Below are 22,352 nucleotides of genomic sequence, written 5' to 3'. Positions count from 1 at the left end.
ACATATAAGAAAATGCCTGTGACATACGAAAAAATTCTTCAAGGGATAAGTCAGAGCAAAATTGGCCTTCAGCCTAGCACACTAGGAAAGTGGCAGGTATAATACAACCAATAGCAATGCTAAGAACTGTAGTTAGCAAGACAAATGCCTCAAATGAGGGTTCTGTCAGGGGAAAGATGGTTTTGTGTGCTATTCTCCTTGCTCCTCAGCACTTTTCCTGCCATGCGTACCTTAGGCATGTACTGTACATGATGTACCATGATTTGAAGTATCTTGTAGCCAATTTTCAATGCAAATCTTAATTTTTATAGTGACCCCATTTTTAATATCTCTTGCCAAGTGATTCGGTGTTGCTCCTTTTCCTGACAGGTTCTGTTAGTATTTTCGGATGGGCTGGATGATTCACTGGAAAACCTAAGAAAAGCAGCCAACTCCCTTCGCCTCAAAGGTATTGTTGCAGTGTTGATGCTCCAACCTCCTGCTGCCCCACTGGCCAGTTCATTGCTCCCCCACTGTGTCTTTTCCACATATGATAACTCACCAAGATCACAGCATTGCTCAGGAGTCATTGGGAGAATGCTTGTTTCTCCATGTGAACTAGTGTTCTTGATGGCTCATAGCCATCATCTCTTCCAGGTATCCATAAGTGGGTTTTCATCTTCAGTTGTACTCCTGAGCCAATATTTTTTTGTATGTTAAATGAAAACAGATGGCTTTTTTAATCCTGCAGTTTATTTAAGTTGTATTCCTGATTTCTGTCAGAACCTTTGACAATGCTGACCTAAGGTGGAAATAAAACAGAGACTGACCCTAAGCTTAGGGCAGACAGAGGGCTTCAGGAGGCAGTGGGACTTCAAATGAATTTCGCTAGAGAAAATGACACCTTTTATCATGTTCCTCTGGCTTGAACCTTTCTGACGTTTCTCCATCAAACAGAGGCTGTTGGTTAGAGCCCCTTTGGTCAGATCACTACACAGTACAAAATTCCCACTGCCTAGGGTGCAGGTGGTGAAGAATGTGGAAAGCAAGGAAATAAGGTTTCCACCTAAGAGGAAAAGGGGGAACAGAGATCTTATGAAGAGAAACAGCAGCTGAGGAAGGGAAAAACTGGCCTCACTTTGTGGTATCTCAAGCACCATTTGGCTATTTCCTTCTGTTCTGCTCTTAGGTTTCTGCATCAAACCCAATTTCTTGTGCAGGTATTTTACTCCACTGACAAATATAATATGGAAAAGCCAAAGATTTAACTACATTGAAAACAAAATTTTAAGGAGTGATTAAAATGTGTTGCAAAAATGTGATACAATTCACTTGTGAGCTGAAGTGGAATTGTGTCTTATTTGTTGGCAGAAAAGGTCAAATAAATGGAAACAGGAGGAACCCTGAAATCCATTTGTACAGACATGTAATTCAGTAAGTAAAGGCAGACAGAAATCCTCTGAGGCTGTCCCCCAGCTGAGGAAATTTCTTAAGCCAAGTACAGAGCCCTGATTCCCCTTTTCTTCCCTTATTCATTTGTCCATGGTCAGGAAATGATGCTAGAAGCAAGCCCAAGGTTGCAGAGGGCCTAGAAGCAAGCCCAAGGTTGCAGAGGGCCTGGGATGATCCCAGCCTCTGGAGTGCCGGTAGCAGCTGGGACAGGCCCTGAGTTAGACCCACCTCTGGCTCCTGCAGGAAAAAACAACTGTCTTGGCACTGAAGTTAGCTCTAAGGCCAAAGTGTCAGTCTAGCCTAATACCTGGGAAAGAGAAGTTAACTGAAAAATTACTGGTCTGGATTTCTCTCATATGTTATTCTCAGTGGCTTCATTTCATTCAGCATACTGAGTTAAGCCATAAAATCTATTAGGAGTCTTTTAGAGACCTGCTTTCATATCTTATCATTGTGTCAGTTAATATAGTTCAGGCATTCAATAATTTAAATCTATGCTTATGTTGAAGGCCTTGATGCACTTTTAATAGTTGGTGTGGACAATACACAGAACTTGACTGAACTTCGGGAAATAGAGTTTGGCAGAGGGTTTGGATACAACGAACCTCTGAGTGTTGGATTTGCAGATATTGCAAGCATCTTGCAGAGAAATCTCGTAAGTTTTCTGTGATATAAACAAAAGGAAAAAAGGCAGACTTTGTTTTGTAATCTATTATTCATAAATGAGATATTGCTTGTCATTTTTCAGGATATTATTGCAGAAAGAAAATGTTGTAACGTTGTTTGTAAATGCCTTGGAGAAAATGGTGATCATGGTGGCCTGGGACACCCTGGAAGGAAGGTAGGAGAGCTAAGATAGATACTGCTTAAGAATTGCTTTATTTTTCTAGGTGTTTTCTTTTTTGTAAAAACTCAGCATGAGTATGCAAGTGCTCGCAATGCTTATTGTTAGGGTAGACAAAGAAGAAACATGCAATATGATCATTTCTCTGCTGCACATTCTATTGCAAAATTTTTTTGTAATGAAAATCATTCAGCTACTGTGAACCAGAAACTTGCAGCTCCTAAGTCTGAGAGTATAAAATTCCTTCTTCGCTAGATGCCAGCCTCATTCTTCTTTTGTGTGTCGTGGTTATTTCAAATATCCTCTCCTCATCCAACACAGCACTTTCAAAATTCACATTATCTGCTTTAACCTTTATATTGTCTGTTGCAAGCCTTTGAAGCATTTCAGATTTCACTATTTCTACAGCATACTAGTAGACCTCATTATTAAGGTTTTTAGTATGTGTAACCTCCACTTGTCCGTTATTCTTTTCATTCCACTATTCCTACCTATATTCCAGTGACACTCTAAATGAATTATATTTGTAGTTCACACTTTTCAGTTATCTGGTTGTAATCAAATCCATTATTAGTTATCTGTTAGCAAAGGTGTTGTTCTAATATTTATTCATAAACCAATTTACTGATTCCTTCCATGGCTCTTGTCAATCTTTTAACACCTTTGTATTTTATTTAGACATCTCTGGATTATTGTGCTCACATTTTTTTCTGTTTCCATTCCTAGAAGTCTCTTGGCTCTGTCTGTTCTAGTTTCTCTCTGTTCAAAGTGTTTGGTTTTTGGTTTTTTTTTTCCCTGAGGGGATGAGGGTTGCATCACTTCAAATATAAAGTTACAATATTGCTAAACTATTTGTAAGGTATTATGATTTCTTTGTCCTCAGCAGTATTCAACTCCTTATGTTTTCATAGCTTCACCTTAGAATTTCATTACTATGTGGTGTTTTCTTTTCCAACCCCCCAAGAAGGATATTTAATATAACCAAATATCCCAGTGAGCTCTGTTAACCAACCAGTTTCCTGAAATAATGTACAGAAATGTTATTGATTATTATTCTTTTATAATTATTCTTTTCACAATCCTGTCAAGTATACAGGACTGTCCATGGTGGTTGTGTAAATGCAATAAGTGGTGCCTGCTCTCCCCAGCATAATTAGATCTAGTTTTCAAGAAATTTTTTCTGTCTGCATCTGCAGAGTAATCTGATACAAATGAAGCCAGTACACTTGGAGAGCAGTATTACTTATCTCTTATGTTCCTGTCTTCAGGGAAGTACAGGTTACAGAGGATTTCCTGGCCATCCTGGTGAGGAAGGTGGGATTGTAAGTAAACACTGTTTCTTCCTGCTAAGATGATATTAGTTGGTGCCTGAAGCTGTCTGCATTTACTCAGCACTTACAGTGCTCATCAATATTAACCCAAAGTGTGTCTAAGCAGCATGTATCTGAAGGTAAATATATGGGCTCAATTCTCTGTGCACCTGCACCTTACCATAGTTAGTGACAGCTCCTAATCGAGAATCAGAATTAGTCAGACAGAATCATCCAACAGCATTTTATCTGGCATATTTATGGCTAACTCATATACTCATTTCTCACAACAGACTGTAGCCAGATTCTGTACTGACAGTTCTCGCAGAAAAGACCATCCCTTCCCTTAGCATGAATGCATATCTTATAACTGGATAACAAAGTTAAATTTTGTAGCATGTGATTATTGTTTTGATGCGCTTCCCAAATCCTTGGCAGTGAGCTAATCCTGCCATAAACTTCAGCATAATGTACATAATTCCAACCCCCTGGGAATATTTCTTCTTCTTTTGCTTCTAGAAGCAAACAAATAAAAATTCCCCGAAGAATAAGAGGGAATTTCCTTAGCACTAAACAGAGAAGTAGATTTACAGCACCATAGCCTATGACTTGAACATCACTCCTAACTACAGGAGAAAAGCCTGCAAACGCAGAACGAGCCTAGGATTTTTCTCTGTACGTAAGTATACAGTCCACATTGGAGTAATTCCATTCTCAGTGTAGATTGACTAACCCGAACTTGCCCTGGTGAGGCTGCCTGGGACAAGCCAACTCTCTGTTCAGAAGAGAAGGCAGTAATGAGAAAGAACAGTTCTCATCTGAGATTATCCAGAAAGCACATTGTGATAGTGGTTTAACAATTTCATTGGAAAGCTGTTGGTACTTGAACTGTTTTCACAGAAATCTTTTATTCTTAACCAGGGGCCTAATTTGCTAACTGACACAATGAAGTTTCATAGAAGTGATTTCCAGAATGACTTAAAAATATTTGTCTTGCTTACTCAGGAACAGAACTGTCTTCCCAATACTTTTCCAGATATGAATGTGATGGCATAAGTGAGAATTCAAGTTCAAACCCTGATTTTTGTTTTTAATGTGAAACTTTTTGAATACATTGAAATAGGAGTGTCACAAATTTTTCACCACTGCGTTCTGATTTGAAAGAAGATTCTAAATCTTGTCTTTTTGCAGTGATCTGGGATGAAAATAAGTTTGATTTTTTTGGGGAGGCGGATTGAGATTCTATTTTTGACACTCTGGGAATTCAGGACAATCTGGTGCAAAAGATTCATGACAGAAATCTTGTTCCTGAATTTTCTGGTCCCTTCCTTTTCCTTCTCTTTACTGTGGAAGGATGAAGAGAAGTCATCTGCACACTTTCAGAAAGTTCCTTTAACTCCTGGAAGTGAAGCCAATAAGTGAATTTCATATTGCATATTTTCCCTGCTAAGCGCTAACCTTTTCTCCTGCCGAAAGAATTTGAAGCATCCAAAACAACTGAGTGCAATAAAATACATAAAAAAAACAACATACTGTGCTGATAATAGACTAGAGAAGATGGCAAAAAGAGAGGAAAGAGACAGAGGGAACAATGCTTGACAGCGTTGGTTTGTTATGCCGTAGTACTCACCTCAGAAATTAGTCTTAAAGCATCACATAGGCCATGGAGCCAGGCCAAAATGCTCAAACTTTTGGATTTTCATACTGTGGTGTGGTGCCATCGCACCATTTTCTAACTGAAGCTACAATGTGGTCCATGTTGTACTTTTGCAAATCTAGAGATGCATTTCTCTAAAAGAGGAGAAAAGAAAGTGCAGAAATTGTCTCTGCTTTGCTGATCTTAGGCTCTCCTGGTTTATCTTCTTTTTCATACTAGCATGGGAGCTGTCATGCCTGCTCTGTGTTTGCTCTCGTTTACTCTGTCATTGTTTACATTTTTAGCCAGCAATTTTAAGGGATTCTGAAAAATCTTTAGGGGCTGCTCGGAGATGGTGCTCTCTTTCTAATATTTTTTAAAGCTTCAGTCCTAAGAGACAGGGAATAGAAGCCTTCAGAGATCAGTGACTGGAGGGAAGGCATTCAATATTTGGTTAAAAAACAAACTGCTGAAGTGCCATACCTTCAAGTACAAACATTTCACTCAGAAATTGGCACCACAGTCTAAACATGGCATGATAGAGCAGACATCCACAGTGCAACTGAAAACTGGTAGTGGACTGATCTCTGCAGAGAATAATTCAAAGCCCTTTAAAGCCAGTATAAAAAATCCCAGTGACTTCCAAGTGTGTCCTTAGTGTAGCGAATGGTGATATTTAATTCTGTCTTGCCTTAATCTTATCTCATGACATAACCAGTGACCAGCTTTGTATGGATGACTTAATATTCCTGCTTGCTCCTCAGGGGGAGAGAGGTCCAGTTGGTTTCAATGGGACTCGAGGAGACAGGGGATGTTCAGGTGCCAGAGGTCATAAGGCAAGTATGTCACTTTGAAAAATTTTCTAATCTTGTTTCCCACAAACCTGTTTTTGGTACTGAGGAGAAATTGCTGTGCTGTCTTCGTGGAGCATGGATGGAGAGCAAGACCGAGCTGTCAGAATAGCAGAGAATTTTTGCTGTCCTCTTTTGAGAGGTACTTTGCATACCCACAGCATGGTCCAATGGCTAGGGAGTTTGCTGACTCAGCAACTTGCCAGTTACTTTTCCAGCTCCAGGCTGTCCTTGGCTAAAAATGAAAAAGCTTCATAGGACAGGAATGAAAATGATGGCTGCACATCTTCCTACAGGAAAGGGCTCAGTTCCCTAGGTGACAATATGGATCTTTCCAGTAGGGACTGCAAATACTGAGCCCACGTGTGCCTCTATGCAGCAGGCTGCTTCTCAAGCTCAGAAAATACTTTCACCAAATTTCATCCATGTTTACTTTTAATTTCAGGGGTCCAGAGGCTATCGAGGCAGCCAGGTATGTGATCTTACGTGTGATCAATTTTCTGTAAGGAGAACAGTGCTCTGTTCCCTGCTGAGTTCATGTTTTCTTATAAGATGAAAAACACCAACACTGAAGGAAAACAGTGTAAAACCATCAGGGTATTTCATGTATTTTTCCTATGGTGGTATAAAAATGGATTTAAGTGTGAGCTGTTAGCTGTCACACTATTAGAAAACAGCAGTCTTACTTGTGTTGAATTTTTAACATAGTTGCAGTCATATTTGATTTAGTGTAGTTGCCAGGAAAGGAAGGGTATTTACTAGCCATTTGAATCATCTGTCAAGGCAGTCATTCAGGTGTTAAACAGAGGTGGGAATGATTGTTATCTGTCTGTCTCACTTTACTAGAGAAATCCTAGTTAACTAGTTTTGACTACACACAGAAGTTTTGGGTGACTAAAGTTGCTGACTTTTATATTCTAAATGTAGAAGAAGCAGAGCAGAAAGGGGGAAAAAAGATTGTGGCTAATATTTATTTTGGATTTGGACATCATTTTCACTGAGTCATTGTTGACACTTTTTCCTTATTCAAACTTCTCTCTCAGCTGTTTTTGTCAACCACAGATCTTGCAACTCCACTAATCTAGCCTTTCAAACATACCTGCTCCTCAAAAAGTTATTATCACTTATTTGTTTATACAATGTGAAGTCTGGAATAGAAAGATCATAACAAGCAATATTAGCTTGCAAGCCAGAGCAGTGAAAATGGAATTCACATTGTATTGGATGTTTTGATGATAAAAACTCTCCTGAGTTTTTGAGGGTCCTAAATTTTTCCTACACAACATTTGCTTCCAAACCTGAGCAGCTACACGTGTAGGAAACTTCAGGAATCATTTTTCAGCTCTATTTGAAGCACTGCCCTTTACTGACTTTCTTAATTCTTCCATGTATTTACTCCTTCCTATATCATTTTCTAGTCTTTTCCCTAACTAATTTGTCCTTCTTTAAATATCTGAAACATAGAGTGAAAGTCAAACCAGTTGTTGATTTTGACCTGTTCAAGTTGAATTGTACAATGGGATGTATCAAGAGCAACTAACCTCAGGAGCATAAACCATACTGAAATCCAAGAAAAATGAGATCTCTTTGTTATGCTGTGTCACTATATCCACTAATTTTATTTTAATTAAACATACAAAACTTTCAGCATAGAAATATGTGATTCAGTACTGGTAACATAGTAAGGTTGAGGCCATTTTTTGAAGGCTGCAAAGCATTTTAATAAAGTGATTTGAAAAAAAATGCAGTACTGAGTATTTAATACTGTGAAGTTTGGCGCAGGTTTGCTGAAGTATGAAAAGAGGGAGGGAAAAATTAGACTGGAACAGAAGTCATGATTGTTTACTTAGTGTTCAACATTTTTCTGGAATACTTAATCAAGAAATGCTTATTTATGAACATCAGTATCAAAATGCACAGCCAGTTAATTTTTCTGGTAGTACATTCAAACAACAACAAACAACAAAACAGCTGTATCTGTAGGCTCTGTCAGACTAAGACTCCTGTTGATTTAACTAGCATTTAAAACATGGTCTTGTGCCACTTTCAGTGATTTCTTAATTATCCTTTCATCTTTCAGGGTATTAAAATGATCGTGGTCAGTGCTGATTTCATTCTTTATTACAGCTAAGAACATGACAGTTAATTCTTTCATTTGTATCGCAGTAGAGAAAGAGAAAAGAGGCACTTCAAAGTATCCTTAAAAACTGAGCGGTATTTGGCCAGGTCTGAAACATTTTGAGGCATACATTACTGAGATAGATGTCTCATAGCTTCAAATCTGTTCAAAAACCTCCTTCTTCATTTACACAATAAGTCAACATCATGAACTTCGTAAGGTTTGGGGGGCTGTGAGAAACTGGCTTCTATGAAGGGTTGTAATATGATGATTTGTTTCTGCAGACAAAAGGAGGACAACAGTGTGTCTGTTAGCATGGAAATGGGGCTTGTTGTTTATGCAGCACAAGAGGCAGGATAGGCTGACTTCATTTTCTTTCATCCCTTTTCCTAGATCAGCCAGAAGTAGCACTCTGCATTCATTTCATATTTCATATTTGCATTCATAATATTGTCTTCTTAAACTTGTGGTCTCAGTGCTATAACAGCTACTAGACTGATTCCAGGAATAGTCTGGCTAATTGGCCTTTATATCTCTTAGAGATGTTAACATTTTAAATAACATTGTTCTAGATTGCAAGTGTCAAAATCAGTCTTGGTGAAACCAAGCATCACTTTGCCAACACAGTAATGAAGTTTTTTAACATGTCCTAAGGCCTCAGAGAAATCTGAAATTATTCTTACCATGGCTGTTCTTTCCAACTTTTAAATACAGCATTCACAGTATGAAATGATTTAAAAAAATCTGTTGATGAATACAAACACGTATGATTGTTGACATCAGAATTACAAAATTATCCGTATGTTAGGTCACATGCTAGCAGCTGTATGTTGGAAAATATGTTGTTTGTGAAAGTGCTGCAGCTCGGAAAAATATTTGAAAAACTAACCAATGGCAATGCTGAATTTAAATCCTGGCAGAGACCTATAGTTTTAGTAACCATTGTTCATAATATTACCTGTTCTTAACTATGAGTTATTTTAAAAGTTAATAATTCTTTACAGTTTCTTAATTGTTATTTTTTAGTTTGTTTATTATCCTTAGCTGTTCTTGTTAGCCATTAATAACTGCTTTTCTTATTCAAGTTTCCAAAAGCAGGTGAACATTTCTCCTTCTATATAAAGACTTTCTCCTTGTCCAAAGAGGCAAGTTTCCTGATGCTAATAGGATGTTTCTTGCATATTGCTACAGGGTGAACCTGGTGAGAATGGATTTGACAGCACCGATGGAGAGCAGGTGGTCTTTGCTTCAGACATGTAATGCAGTTAAAGGAGGTTTACCCCAGGGTTCAGAAGTACAGATTGTGTGGTGGCTTTGGGTGGGCGTTGAACTTGAACAAAATTCAGATGTTTAATGTTTGGAGTTGCGTATCTGGCAGAAATTGGACCCTGCTGGACAATTTGGGAACTATATTTATAAGAAGGAACATCCATTAATTATTTGCCTTTGTTTTTTTTACCCTTGTGGGTCTAGGGGGAACATGGATCTCCTGGTCCTTCTGGTGAGAAAGGCAGGCCAGGAAAACAGGTGAGGTATCCCTTATGGTAATGTTTAGATCTCATGAAAGCTGCTGTCATCTTTCCAAAATATAATGTCAAGTCCGTAATGCCTGTGACTTGTTTTTACCAGGTGCCTATTCTCTAACATAATGTGACTCCCTGGTGTAAATCAGTGTAGCTTCATTGACTTAAACAGATCTGTGTTCACTTATCTGGCCTTCCTGTACCCCAGATACTGTCTCTACCTACATCCTAATTGTTTGTGCTGTCTTTGTGACTTAAGGGCAGAAAAGGCCCCAGGGGAGAATCGGGTGAGCGAGGAGAGCCTGGTCTAAGAGGAGATCATGTAAGTGTACTCCTTCATTGGTAGGTTGAAAAGGCTTTCTTTGCAACAAATGCTGAGTTCTGCCTTGATTTTGTGATGTACTTACCTGAAATATGGTATGTGTTGAAGAGTTCTTCATGATCCTGGACAGCACAGTACTTCGCAAAGAGTACGGAGTGTTTGAGGAGTTTTGAACTCTCTAGCTGCAGATGGACTGATATTTTGATACATTGCTTGGAAGCAGGTTGTTAAGCTGAAGGTCTCCTGGTTGTTCCCTGCATGTTTTTTTTACTGTGGGCAAAATAGCTCCTTCTGGAGCTATTTAGTCCTCTGTGGTGTTTCCTGCCCTGCAGAGGGATTTCTGAATGACTTCAAAACCCCACAAACTGATTCTTGATTAGAAATTTATAATGATGCAAAGGAAAGTCACTTCTTCATGCTGACATTTCTTCCTTGAATATTCTAGAGCAAAGCCTATATAAATTGCCATTTCTGGGGACTAAGATTTCGGTGGAGGCACCACACTTCTTGTATCATAACTTTAAGTCTTCACACATGCATCTTGGAGATCTCTGTTCCAAACAATCAAAGATAACATGTTGACTCCTCTCTTCTAATGCTTATACAAGAAATCAGGTGTTATAGTAACATGGCCTCTTTGAAAGCTCAGAATTTCAGCCATCTGGGTCCAGCTGCACTTTCTGCAGCATTAAGTGCCTGAATGCAGCTCCATTCTAGGATAACCCATTGCTGAAAATCACCAGCCAGTTATGATCTTAGCTCAGTTAACTATACAAAAGGAGCCAGAACAGCTTCACATTTTCAGAGTTTAATGTTACCCATTGATAACATTTCTCTTCACATCTTTGCCAAAGAAACTTGTGGACTTCGCAGAACTGCATGCATAATGTTCTTGCAAACATCCTCTTTTAAAATAGTCTTTGTATTTATTGTTGGCTGCAAAGACAAATCTCATTAAGCCTGTTTCCATGTCCTGCCTCTGTAGGTAAAATAATAAAGATGTGGTCACACAAAACACTGAACTTTCTGCTTGACTTTTCCAGGGGGATCCTGGGATTAGCAATAATGTTTCTGGTCCTAGGGGTGAAAAAGGAAAGCCAGCACAGCAGGTAAGCATGTTGTTCTGCATTACGAAGAGAGAGGATTTGGATGTTTGCTAAGTTTGCTGGCATGGGACATTGCTGTCCAATGACCAAGCAGCTCTCTTCTTTTGTTTTGTACTTTGTCTTTAGCCTGTGCAAAACAGAAAGTTTTGAGAAATGCTTGATACTGTAAAGTAAGTAAATAAATAATTGAAAAAGGACTGTAGTGAAGACTATGTTAATATTCTCATGAGCTAGACTGTCAAACTGGGTCAGATCTAAGGGAAGATATGTTGCAATCTTTGCCTGGATTTGGCAAATATGGATAAATATATTGCTCTAGCACAAACTGACATCAACAAATTGAGAAACTTCTAGTCATGGACTATAGGGATTTTGTTGAAAATGTTTTTGGGAGAAAATGCGTTGGATATCGACACGTCGTACATATTTTATTATCTAATTGCTGTTTCCTTGAAGTGGCAGATGAACTCTGTTCTGGCCTGTATTAGAACATAAGAACTTCTATATGTGCTTATAAAATGACGTCTGAATTTTATGAGATGTTTGAACAATACTGCAAGAAAAGAAATGTAACAAAAAAAATCATAGCCCATTTTACTATCATACTTAGTTTCTAGAAAAAGAAAACAAAAATGATATGTAATTGAAAAATAATATACAAGTGATCATGGATGAAAGCTTATGAGGCTGAGACCTAGCCAAGTGTGAGAAAAATCCCTTATTCGTAGAAGTTTGATTCGGTTTGAAGAAACACGTGCATGTATTTTCAGACAAACATACGTATGTGTACATAGAGTGTGCTGAAAGTAGCAGAGAAACTACAAAGCTCACTCTCCAGAGAAGAATTGTATTTTGATGACACTTTGGCAATAAACCTCACTATCTTCTAATCAGTCTGTCTTGAGAAGTCCAACTGAAAGACTGAAGTCAACAAATATAATCTCACAAAAGCCTTGACCAAATATCAGCTGTTATTGGATTAGATGGATGGATTAGAAATTTAAAGCAAGGTTGATCTCTCTTGTTTATAATTTTTGTTTATGAACAACTTGCAGAAAACAAGGATCAAATGTTTAGCATACTGATTGCAATGAAATTACTTTAGGAAAAGAATCAAAGAATCATCATAAAAATAAGAAAGTGCAAGTACAAGAATAAGATAAAATATTTAAAGAATTTGTTCATTCCTTTGCTTTGCAGGGGGATCCAGGACCACCAGGACTCCAAGGAGAGCAGGGTGATGCTGGTGTTGATGTAAGAACAGTAGTCAATATAGGGTGGAAGTAACTGATCCAAGACACAGTGAAGTTCCCATTGAGAAGACCAGTTTTCCTCCGCTTTCTTTTTATCCCATAGTTAAAAGAGCTGAAATGACAGGCAAAAAATCCTCTAAAATTTACGTAGCAAAAAATATTTGGCTTCAAATTTAGCAGGTCGTGTATTGCAATGGATAATTTTTAATCAGGAATATACTATCCAGCAAAAAATCCAAATCTGACTCTCATGAAGTTATAAGCCCAAAACTCGGTGATGAGCCAGCCTTCTTTGTAAGCCTTTATCACTTGGAAATTTCAGCATAGATAAATCTATCCCCTCTTCCTTACTGTGACTCTTAGCAAGTTCCATATGCCCATCTGAGGCTATATAAGCTCAATGGCAGTTGAGCTGCTCTTTTTAATCTCCTGGAGACTGGAATATATGAAGGCACCTTTAGTAGTCTGTCAGAAAGGATCCTAATGCTAATGCCTGAGATGCTGAGCACTCTGCAGCCAGGCTGCAGAAACATTCTAAAAGACTCTAGTGATGTTGAGGTTTAACAGTCATGTTCACTAGTGCTGCCGAGCAGTATGTGGAAGGAAGCAGTGCTGACCCTTTTGGCTCAGAGGGAGAGGAGAAGGCTCTTGTTTTGTTAATTTTATCCAAGGGGCAGTGGGCTGGGGAGATGTTTTTCAGAATTTTGCTGGGGGGCTATAGGGTGGGGAGGATGTCTTCCCTCTGCGCTTTCTAAGGGTCTAAAGCCTTTTCTTTGCTAATAGTACTACTTGTTTAAGGTTTTCTATCCCAAATTAACTGTTTCCTCATCTTTACTTTAAACAAATGGGATTTTTGTTCCTTTGTTTGGAAATGACATCTGATTTCCATGAGCTGAATGTATTTTGCTCAGTGTTCTGGATGTAATCTCTCGTGCCACTCCTTCCTAGGGTGCAGAAGGTCGAAGAGGCCCTCCAGGCATAAAGGTGAGTGGCTAGCACTGGTGCTCCCTATCTGTATGCAACTACATGTCTAGCCACATGTCCAGCCTCAGCTTTTGGTCCTCTTAAAGGGGAAATTTCAGTTTGAAGGAAGACACTGAATTCAATTTTATTTAACAATCGAAAGTCAGTTTCAAGCCAAGACACCGTTTGGATCTCAGGTGGATGTACTAGAGGCCCCCCTGACTTGAAGGCTTTAGAACTGGAAAGGAGAATCAAAGCTTTCATGGAAATAAAAGTCATTTTCTTTTACTATTAAGGCAAATTTGGGAATATAAATGGAAGAGAGACAGTCACTAGTGGTGAAAACAATGAGCAGTCAGGCTCCATTTCTGAAGCACATGCCTGAAAGTCAGATGCTTTCTTCCTCCTCCCCTATGCACACACAGATGTGCGAGGACACACACCCATGCGCTCTAAAACTCTCTTCTGCAGAGAATTATTCCATTTTGTAGGGGGGCATAGAAAAGATTTAACTTTCTGGTATTCCTCAGACCTTTGGGCTAGTCGTCCTGTGTGGTGGTGTTATACCAGAGAGGAAACAAACTGTTGAACAATATCTTAATGCAAAACAAACTTAGGCTGGCTTTGATTTTTCAGGAAACAGGAATCCACAGAGTTTGTCTGGGTTTCTCACCAGGGACATTTGCAGCTTCCATCAGAAATTATGACATACTCATATGCAAGGGAATAATGCATATAGACTGGCACTGTTCAGCCAAAGCTTTTCCCCCCTCTGCTTATCTTCAGAAGAACTAAAATCATGTGACTGTAATATGCTGCCTGATAAGTTATTAAAAAGTTTTCCAATTAGTTCAGAAATATAAAGTTATGGAAAGGCAGGTTCTGATGACTGAGAAAAAGGAAGAATGATCTTTCATTTTAAGCTTCTTAAATCCAGCACAAAATCAAACCAGATTTGTGTGACGTTACAAATACTGAAGTGAGTAGTTCTTTCAAGACTTGTACTTCTGGCCCAGCACACAATCAATCTCTTAGTTGACGAGAGGCCATAAGTTGCTTTTGGGCCTCAAAAAGAGCCCCAGACAATACATAATTTGACTCATTTATGTCTTGATGGGGAAGTTCAGCTATGCAGCAGACAAAAGATTAAAGCTATTTTTAAGTGATGGTTTCCCGATATATAAACAGAACACAGAGTTAACTGCAGCTCTGAAAACCAGCTCAAAGCATGTAGAAGATTTTACTTCTGTGAAGACAGAGGAGAGAGAGTTCCAGAAATGAATCAAGATTTTGAAGACAGTTGAATTCCCCAAGTAAATCTCCGAGAGAATATAGTGCAGTTTGAATGCTTCTATGGGATATAAGGAACAGATCAACCCTCCTGGATGCTGACTGATCCTTCCAGAAAGATCCTTTAATCATTTGGGGAAAATTGTCTCATTATCACAAATGTCGTTGTTAGGTTGAAGCCCTGGTTTTCCCAGACCTATACTCTGTGGAGCCACAATGACAAGAAACTATCTCCAGAGATGTAATCACTAAAGACATCACTGCCATTCTGTTGAGTGAACTTTTAGGTAATGTTCTTGGAAAAGAAAGCTTGTTTTGTCTTAGGGTATAAATTACAAAATGCAGTTATCAAAGCAAATCTGAAAGCAGTTGTATTTGAAAATGGACTAGTGCAAGTAAAAGTAAAATTCTAGGAACCTGAGAAGACTCCATGATTTCTTTCTCTTTTAATTCTTAAGACAAGGTAAAATATTTCCCTGCAATGTGACTGTAAGAACATCTAAAACCGTAACTTGCGAGATTATCCTTTTGCTTTCTTTCTTAGGTATAGGTTATATGATCATACCAGAAAACACATTGTTACAGTAGAAGTAGATCACATTTGACCCAGTCTTTCTTCAGGGTTACTGACACAAATAAAGGTGGTACATACCTTGGCTTAACATGGTGCTTCAAGCAGATATGTTGATTTCCTTTGTTGCTCAGACTTCTTTTCCACTTGCCGGTTGTTCATTCCCCTGGTTCCCACCAGGAGTTTCCCAGATTTGCTCATGTATGCAGTGATTTAGATTTCCTGTCTCCCTTAGTGAAAATAAACCCAGAGGAACAGCACAATGGATGGCGTCTTGAAAGTCCTGTCCTGTGTTGGAGTCTGGGTAACGGGCAGAGTTGTAGTTCCTGAATAAATGTGAAAACCAGTATTTAGTAGAGATTGTTCTATGCAACTTTTCACTCACAAGCAGAGCCAGGGCTAAATTCAGTCTAGATCTACCACAGGCAAGTCCCTTCATTCAAGTCATACTAATGCAGTTCTAGTAGTCCTAATACCAAAGACAAGACAGGATGAAGTGCATGTACTCCTTGTCTCTGGCCTCAGGTAGCAATTGTTTCAAAGTCTGAGCCAAAGTCCTGTTGCCCTTCTCAAAGCTCACAATGTGAGCACGTATATGGCCTGTACAAAACATCTTGTTGCTGGTCACCTCTTAACAGTTTGCTCAGCTTGCTGCGTTTAGTATATTTCCCACATTTTTGGTTGTGGGCAGAGTATGTAAGTTGAAGTGTTTGCTGTTTTCTTAATCTGGCAGCGCGTCCATGAGTTTTCACTAAACTTTTCTGTAGACAAAATGCTTTTTTTGCAGCAACAGGAAACTTAAGCTGAAGGCCATAATGGGGGAGTAGAACATACCAGTTTCAGCAAAGAAAACAGACCTGCTGGGAGGATCCTTTACAAAAATAATATTTCTTCAGCAACAGTCTTTGATTTGACTCTCATTTCTAGTCGCCTTGCCCCTCTCCTGCAATTCTGAGGAGGCAGAGTTTTGCTTTACGATTATCACTGCCTTACTGTATGCTGTAGCCAAGTAACACAGGTTTTTGACATTGCAAGCTCTCTGATTCAAATTAATTTTCCACTGGGAAATGACAGACAGAAGTGAGAGTCTAGCAAATTCCTCAAACCATACTCCAGTCACATCTTGGCTTCATGCAGCATGTGGTTAAACCTTGTCCTGAAACTTCTGCCCCATCTGGTTTCCGAAAAGCCCAATTTGGATTTCATTTTGAGAGTCTAAATCTTTTGCTGTCTAGGATATCCCAGGTAGGAATAAACCCTGGAAGACTTTGATAGTCCCATCAATAGAGGGAAAGCACTGTGTTTTGGCTGCTCACAGGGATAAACATAACTTGAAAGATTCTGACTTTTTTATAGTTACTCATAAGTAACTATATTCCTGCCTCACAAGTTTCCATGCGTGGTTTCTTCATGAAACAACAGTCATCAGTCCAGTCTATTAATTATACCAGAAATCCTTCTCCCACCTTTTGCTTAATAGCTCAGAAATTCCTTTCTTAAGGGATTTCTTATGTTTGCTGTACTTTTTTTTAACCTTTTTGCTGCTGGGACTCTAAAAGTCTCAGTTTATATTTTTCTGTGAGTAATAGTAATAATCCAAGTAAGTAATGAGGATGAAATGACAAAATTGCGGGAAACAGGTTATCTCTTATCTTTCTATGGTGCTAATGAGCGCTGGAATTCTGATGTGCTTAGAAAATAAAAACATTCCACTTGTTTAGTAAAATCACAGAGTGCAGAATTAGATTAACCTTTTGAAGCTACCTCCTTCATCTTTGTGCCCTCCCCAGTTATGAGGCCACCTGTTTGTAATATGGGAGGGAACAAAGAGATGACTGGACAGGGCAGCAACAGGAATTTTGCAGCTGTTTTTACTTAATCACTTGATGACCAGCTTTGGCTTCTAAAAGCGTAAGAAAAACCATTTCTATGCGTCAGTAGGCATTAAAGACTAGGTTCCAACCCATGCTTAGATCACAGCTTATGTAAATAACATTTTCACTGAAGAGGTTGAATGTCAGAGAATTTTGCCCTAATCTGTCTTCTGCCTCACCTGTGGAAACTAGAGGGTAGCAGTAGACCCTGCTCTGTGGAACTGACATCCGTCCTCTGGGAAAACTTTGCGTGTCATGTCCTCACACCAAGATCTCCCCTCTTGCATGACAGGGTGTTGCAAAGCTGCCACAGGACATAAAGGGCTAAAAGTTTTTCTGTTCAGACTTCCTGATGTCCCTGGGCAGGAAGCAGAACTGTGTAGTCGTAATGTTTGCAGGGTCTTCAAGGGTCCTTCTGTGGACCACAGGGTCTGGTTCAATAAGGAAACATGGCATGGCCAATTCTGCCTGAACAGGAAGGTTTTGTTGTTGAAATGAAATACAAATGAATCATTTTTTCAGATGAAGCAGATATTAGTGAGCCTATGCTAATCCATCCAGTAAAGTGCTTAGGGACAAATGATATAATCAGGCTACAGGTAGTGAGCCAGAATTTGCCCAGCTGTTGTATAAGGACTTACACCTTTTTAAATTGTTAATAACAGGCACCAAACTGAGGCTCCTTTCAACAAAGTTGTTAACTTTTCTTGCAGTCAGCATGAACATGCCACTTTTCATGATAACCTGAAAAGACATTTTTCCAGGACTTCCATCACCAATTATCTGTTCATTTTTATGATAAAAGTGAGACTAAATTTTCATTTTTTAAAAGAATGAAGAAACACAGTTACTATTCTGAACAGCAGTAATCAGTGGGCAGATGAAACAAAAGGTGTGATATAGCTTCAGAGACATGATTGTTGTGGACAAGAACAGCACTGCAGTCTTTGTGCAGTGTTACAAAAGCAAAGCAAAACAGGAAGGAAGGAAAGGATAATAAACATACGAGAGGCAAAAAAAAAAAAAAAAAGAACAACTTGTATTCTAGGCCTGATTCAAAGTTCACTGAAGAAGCTGGAAAGTATCTGTTGCTTTTGGAATCCAATATAGTGTGCCTAAGGAAAGATTTCTTCTATTTGTCCCTGTTTGATTACAATCAAAGTATTTTTTGTGAAAATCTATTTCTGTTGAATTTTTAAAGTGGGCACAAGCCTGGCATCAGTCTACTGACTGATGTCCCCTGTTACAGTATTGTTACTCTGGCTTCCCCCCCCCCCCCTTTGTTTTTTTTTTGCATTGGTATCTCTCTCATTTCATTCATATGGTGGGGAGTTGGGGAGTATAGGCTTTTGAATGTGGTTTTCTCCAGGAGGTTCTTTACAGAACTGTCAACTTCCTGACAGTGATATATTTATAATCTCTCTAGTGAAAGAAAACCTTCAGTGAGGCCTAGAATGTCTTGGTGCTAAGCAGCTCTATTTTATTCAAATCAGCAGACGCAGAAAACATTTCTTATGGATGTCAGCTAAACTGACTCATTCATAGTTGGCAACTTTTAATAGCTATGAGCTGAAGAGTTTGAAAAGTTATTTTTTCAAGATTTGACTTGCCTCACTGAGTGACCTGAGTGAAAGCTGGGGAATACAAAGACACTTAATTCTGGGATGGATTATGAAGTTATGGTTACCCCCCTCCCCGCGTAGTTCTCCATGGATAAGGTGAAGAGGATCTGTCTTTGTGGCCCTGACTTTGTGACTTGTCAAAGTGTCTGCTGTGGCCAAGGACAAAGGTAGTGCAGCAACAGCGCTGTCACTGAAGTGTATTTTACACCCATGAAAATGCAAAGCAAGTAGAACTGACTTTTCCCACTGCAGATCTTCTGTTCATCACAGATCCTAAAGCAAAAAAGGAGTTACTTAGGCTTTGCTTTTTTAACTGATTTTTCTTCAGCAGAAGGTGCTGCCTGAAAGCACAGAAAGCCTTCTATCAGTTAATATTCTGTGCTGATGTGAAATGAGTATCTGTTGATATACACATCTCAGGCGCTAATCTGTTTTCTTGTTTTTATTATTTTGTTGTTTGTATGTTTGTTTTTGTTCTGGCAGGGTGAGCAAGGAGATCTGGGGGAATCAGGTTACCCAGGAGACCCTGGTTTGCCAGGCCCACAGGTAGCTAAAAGAAATTCTGAGTTGTTTTTGTATGTTAGCTATAGAGAAAATGTGTTGTCAGTCTGGATCTTTTGTTTTTCTTTTGTAATGCTTTGTTTACTTCAACTAAAAATATTATGAGGAAAATTCTTCACTGGCAAATTTCCTCTGTGACGTTGATGAATTAAATGTGCCAAGTTTCTCTTTCAGTTTATGTAGGTGCAGCTTATTTTGAAATTGAAAGAGGACTGTGAATATTAGTAATAAGTAATTTAGTCAACACTTCTCTAGCTTACAGGATATTTTCAAGCAGATATCTTCAAAATGAATTTATTAGAAATAGTTAGCAATAAGCACACAGAATGTGTTGCATGATTAAATCTGTTGCATTTCCAGGGTGCACTGAAATGGTGAAAATGACATACTGATTGACAAGACCAATGAAAAAAATTTGTGTTTCAAAAATTTGGTTGATGAAGTCATTTTGAAGAGAGTTATGGCCATAAGCTCTTTACCATAGCTTTCAATTTTAAGACGCTCCATCCACTGACTGTATGGGCATCGGGAGCAAGTGTGTCTTGTTGGTTGTGGGTTGGTTATGTCATCCTTGATATCTTAGGTGCCTAAGAGGCTCTCTGAATATGGCTATCATGCAGTGACAATATCAGCTGCTTCACATGGGCATATCCCTACAGCCAAACAGCCAGAAGTTTCACTTGTGCAGAAGTTCTTGCAAAATAGTCATTTGTATCCTAGTCACTGCAGCAATCTAATCTTCAGTGAAAGGCAATCAACATTTGACTGACTTTTTTTAAAATGACTTTTTTACTTCAGGGCCCAAGAGGACCACAAGGGATCAGAGGACCTCCAGGACCACAAGGCATGCCAGGCCCTCCGGTTAGCTTTAAATAACATATCCCTGCTGTGCACCTTAGGGGTTTTCATTTCTCAGTGTTTGTATTATTCTTCTAATTAGTTGTTTTTTTAAAACCTGCGTAAACAAGAAGAAACAGATGATTTTTCAGTATAGTATTTATGGAAACTAATGGCCATATGAAAAAGCTGACTACTGCCAGTGTGAATTGTCGAAAATAACAGCCTTAAAAATAAGTTTAGGTAGGTTAATAGGAAGAGAACTTCAGTATTACCAATTCTTTTTCCATGGTTGCAATGAAAAACCTGAGTTTTACATTCCATTTTCAATTCTGTAGTGTATATCAGCAGTTACATCATGCCTTGAAGCACATCTAGGTCCAGATGTACAGTGGTACAGTTGAGAGCAAAGCTAGGTAACTGGCTGGTCAGTAGTTTTGTCAGAGTATGGCCAATGAGATTTAAGGCTAAGGTATGATGAAGCTGTAACTATTGAATGCCTATTGAGTGCTGATCTTCCTCTCACTTGTGTGATGCTGGTGATACTGGGGGCATTATTTTGGAATTACACCCGTATAACTCAGGATTGGAATGTGGCTGACTCATGCAGCCTTGGGCATCTGCTTCAGTCATGATGGTGCTCATGCTTACACAGACATTTATATGTTTATATATGACGGTATACATTTATATAAAACAATATTCATATTGTTTGTGCACTCATGCATGTCTGTATTCACTATCATACTTAAATATCTGTATAGATGCAAAATAACATTTATGTCATACTAAGTAATATTTTGGGAATTTTAAAGCAGTCATGCAGAAAACAGAAAAGAACTGGAATAGTAGCTTGACCCAAAGCTCTTACTGTGGCCCTCAAAAGCTTTGCAGAAGTCTGTTAATGTGCTAGATGTCTATACTGATCCTATAATAATTGCAAGTGGTGATGAACCCTTGACCTGAGTGCAATGAGCCCTTGAGTTTTTCATCATACATCGTTTTACTGATATTTCTGATTGCAGGCTAGTCCGGGGCCCCCCGGTCCACCTGGCTCTGTTGGGAAGCAAGGTGCAAGGGGAGCAAAGGTAAACTTTCTTAAAGTACCTAATTGCAGCAATCTCACAGCATCATTCATTCAAGAATCTGACTAAAGAAGCATGAACCAATATTTGTGGTGCTCCTATGGCACATGTGAAGAATGATATATTTTATAGACATTTTTAGATTGTAAGAGAAGGCAAGTGATATGTTCAAGATAACCTTACAGGTGTCAGAGCTATACAAAGAGGTTGCTAGTGACACCATGACTGCTGTCCTAATTGCTTTTGTGGCCATGATTCTCACTGGGGCTTAGCTTCTAACAAAATGCACTAGGGATATGGCAGTGCAGGCCCTTGAACTTATTTTGTAGTTCCTAAACTCTGTCCAACCCATGGAAGATGTGTACTAGCTAATAAAGCTTACCTTCTTATTTTAACTTTTTTCTTCAGAAGATTCTTCATCAGTCTAAAAATGACTGATTTGAGTATTGTTACATCTAAGAATCTAAAAGGCATAAATAATGCCACTTAACTAAGCCTTTCAGTATCTCTGAAGGATTATTACGTTCAGCATATTATTACCTTTAGTGACAAAGAGGTGCTGGAAGGTGAAAGTACCATAATGACCTGCCTGAAAACATGCAGTGAAACAGTGACAAAGGTGGGAACAAGCACAGGAATTCAATCTCTGTGTCTTTGGTGGTAGCAATAACAAAAACTGCTTCTTACTGGAATAAGTCAGAGTCTGTCAAGTGCTCCCCCATACATTCCAATTTCTCAATCTCGCTTTGTGCTGCTTAGTTTTGTTTTCTTGTTAGAAGAAAGAGTCATGAAGAAAGTGAAAAGCAAAAAAGGAGCCCAAGAAAAGAAAACCTGTGAGAAAATTAGGAGCATAAGCTGGACAGACTGCCTGAGAAGTGTACTCCACTGTCAACAGATTCTTCAGGCTGGTAGAATTCCAGTCTAAGTCCTACTTCCATTAATAAAACTTTTTTCAGAAAATGCTCTCACCACTAGGAATTCCTAGTAACAGTGGGAGTTTTGTTGAGGGAAGACCTGTGGTGGGGTTTAGCTGCATCAGTGCTCAGCATATTCTGATTTGGCCAGGGCTTTCCAGTTTCACCTGCAAGAACTCTCCATCAGACATGGTCTGTCACGGAAGACTTTGTCTATAAAATGTGTGAGCACACTTCAGC

The 22,352-nt window shown here is 38.9% G+C and overlaps 1 protein-coding gene across 1 annotated transcript in view; it reads left to right on the top strand.

The window, feature by feature from the left end:
* Positions 1–22,352, top strand: part of COL6A6 (collagen type VI alpha 6 chain) — a 61,224-nt gene that overhangs the window by 20,530 nt on the left and 18,342 nt on the right. Inside the window, exons 11-25 of the mRNA XM_064505455.1 lie at positions 370–448; positions 1,941–2,086; positions 2,180–2,272; positions 3,544–3,597; positions 5,986–6,057; positions 6,518–6,544; positions 9,383–9,427; positions 9,665–9,718; positions 9,974–10,036; positions 11,080–11,145; positions 12,343–12,396; positions 13,344–13,379; positions 19,199–19,261; positions 20,075–20,137; positions 21,139–21,201. Of these exons, the coding sequence (XP_064361525.1) occupies positions 370–448; positions 1,941–2,086; positions 2,180–2,272; positions 3,544–3,597; positions 5,986–6,057; positions 6,518–6,544; positions 9,383–9,427; positions 9,665–9,718; positions 9,974–10,036; positions 11,080–11,145; positions 12,343–12,396; positions 13,344–13,379; positions 19,199–19,261; positions 20,075–20,137; positions 21,139–21,201 (978 nt within the window). The remainder of the gene's footprint in view (positions 1–369; positions 449–1,940; positions 2,087–2,179; positions 2,273–3,543; positions 3,598–5,985; positions 6,058–6,517; positions 6,545–9,382; positions 9,428–9,664; positions 9,719–9,973; positions 10,037–11,079; positions 11,146–12,342; positions 12,397–13,343; positions 13,380–19,198; positions 19,262–20,074; positions 20,138–21,138; positions 21,202–22,352) is intronic.

The sequence above is a fragment of the Dromaius novaehollandiae genome, chromosome 2, assembly GCF_036370855.1.
Source record: "Dromaius novaehollandiae isolate bDroNov1 chromosome 2, bDroNov1.hap1, whole genome shotgun sequence".
Lineage (NCBI taxonomy): Eukaryota > Metazoa > Chordata > Aves > Casuariiformes > Dromaiidae > Dromaius > Dromaius novaehollandiae.
Note: the sequence above shows the minus strand (reverse complement) of the source record. Positions and strands in the feature narration are given on the sequence as shown.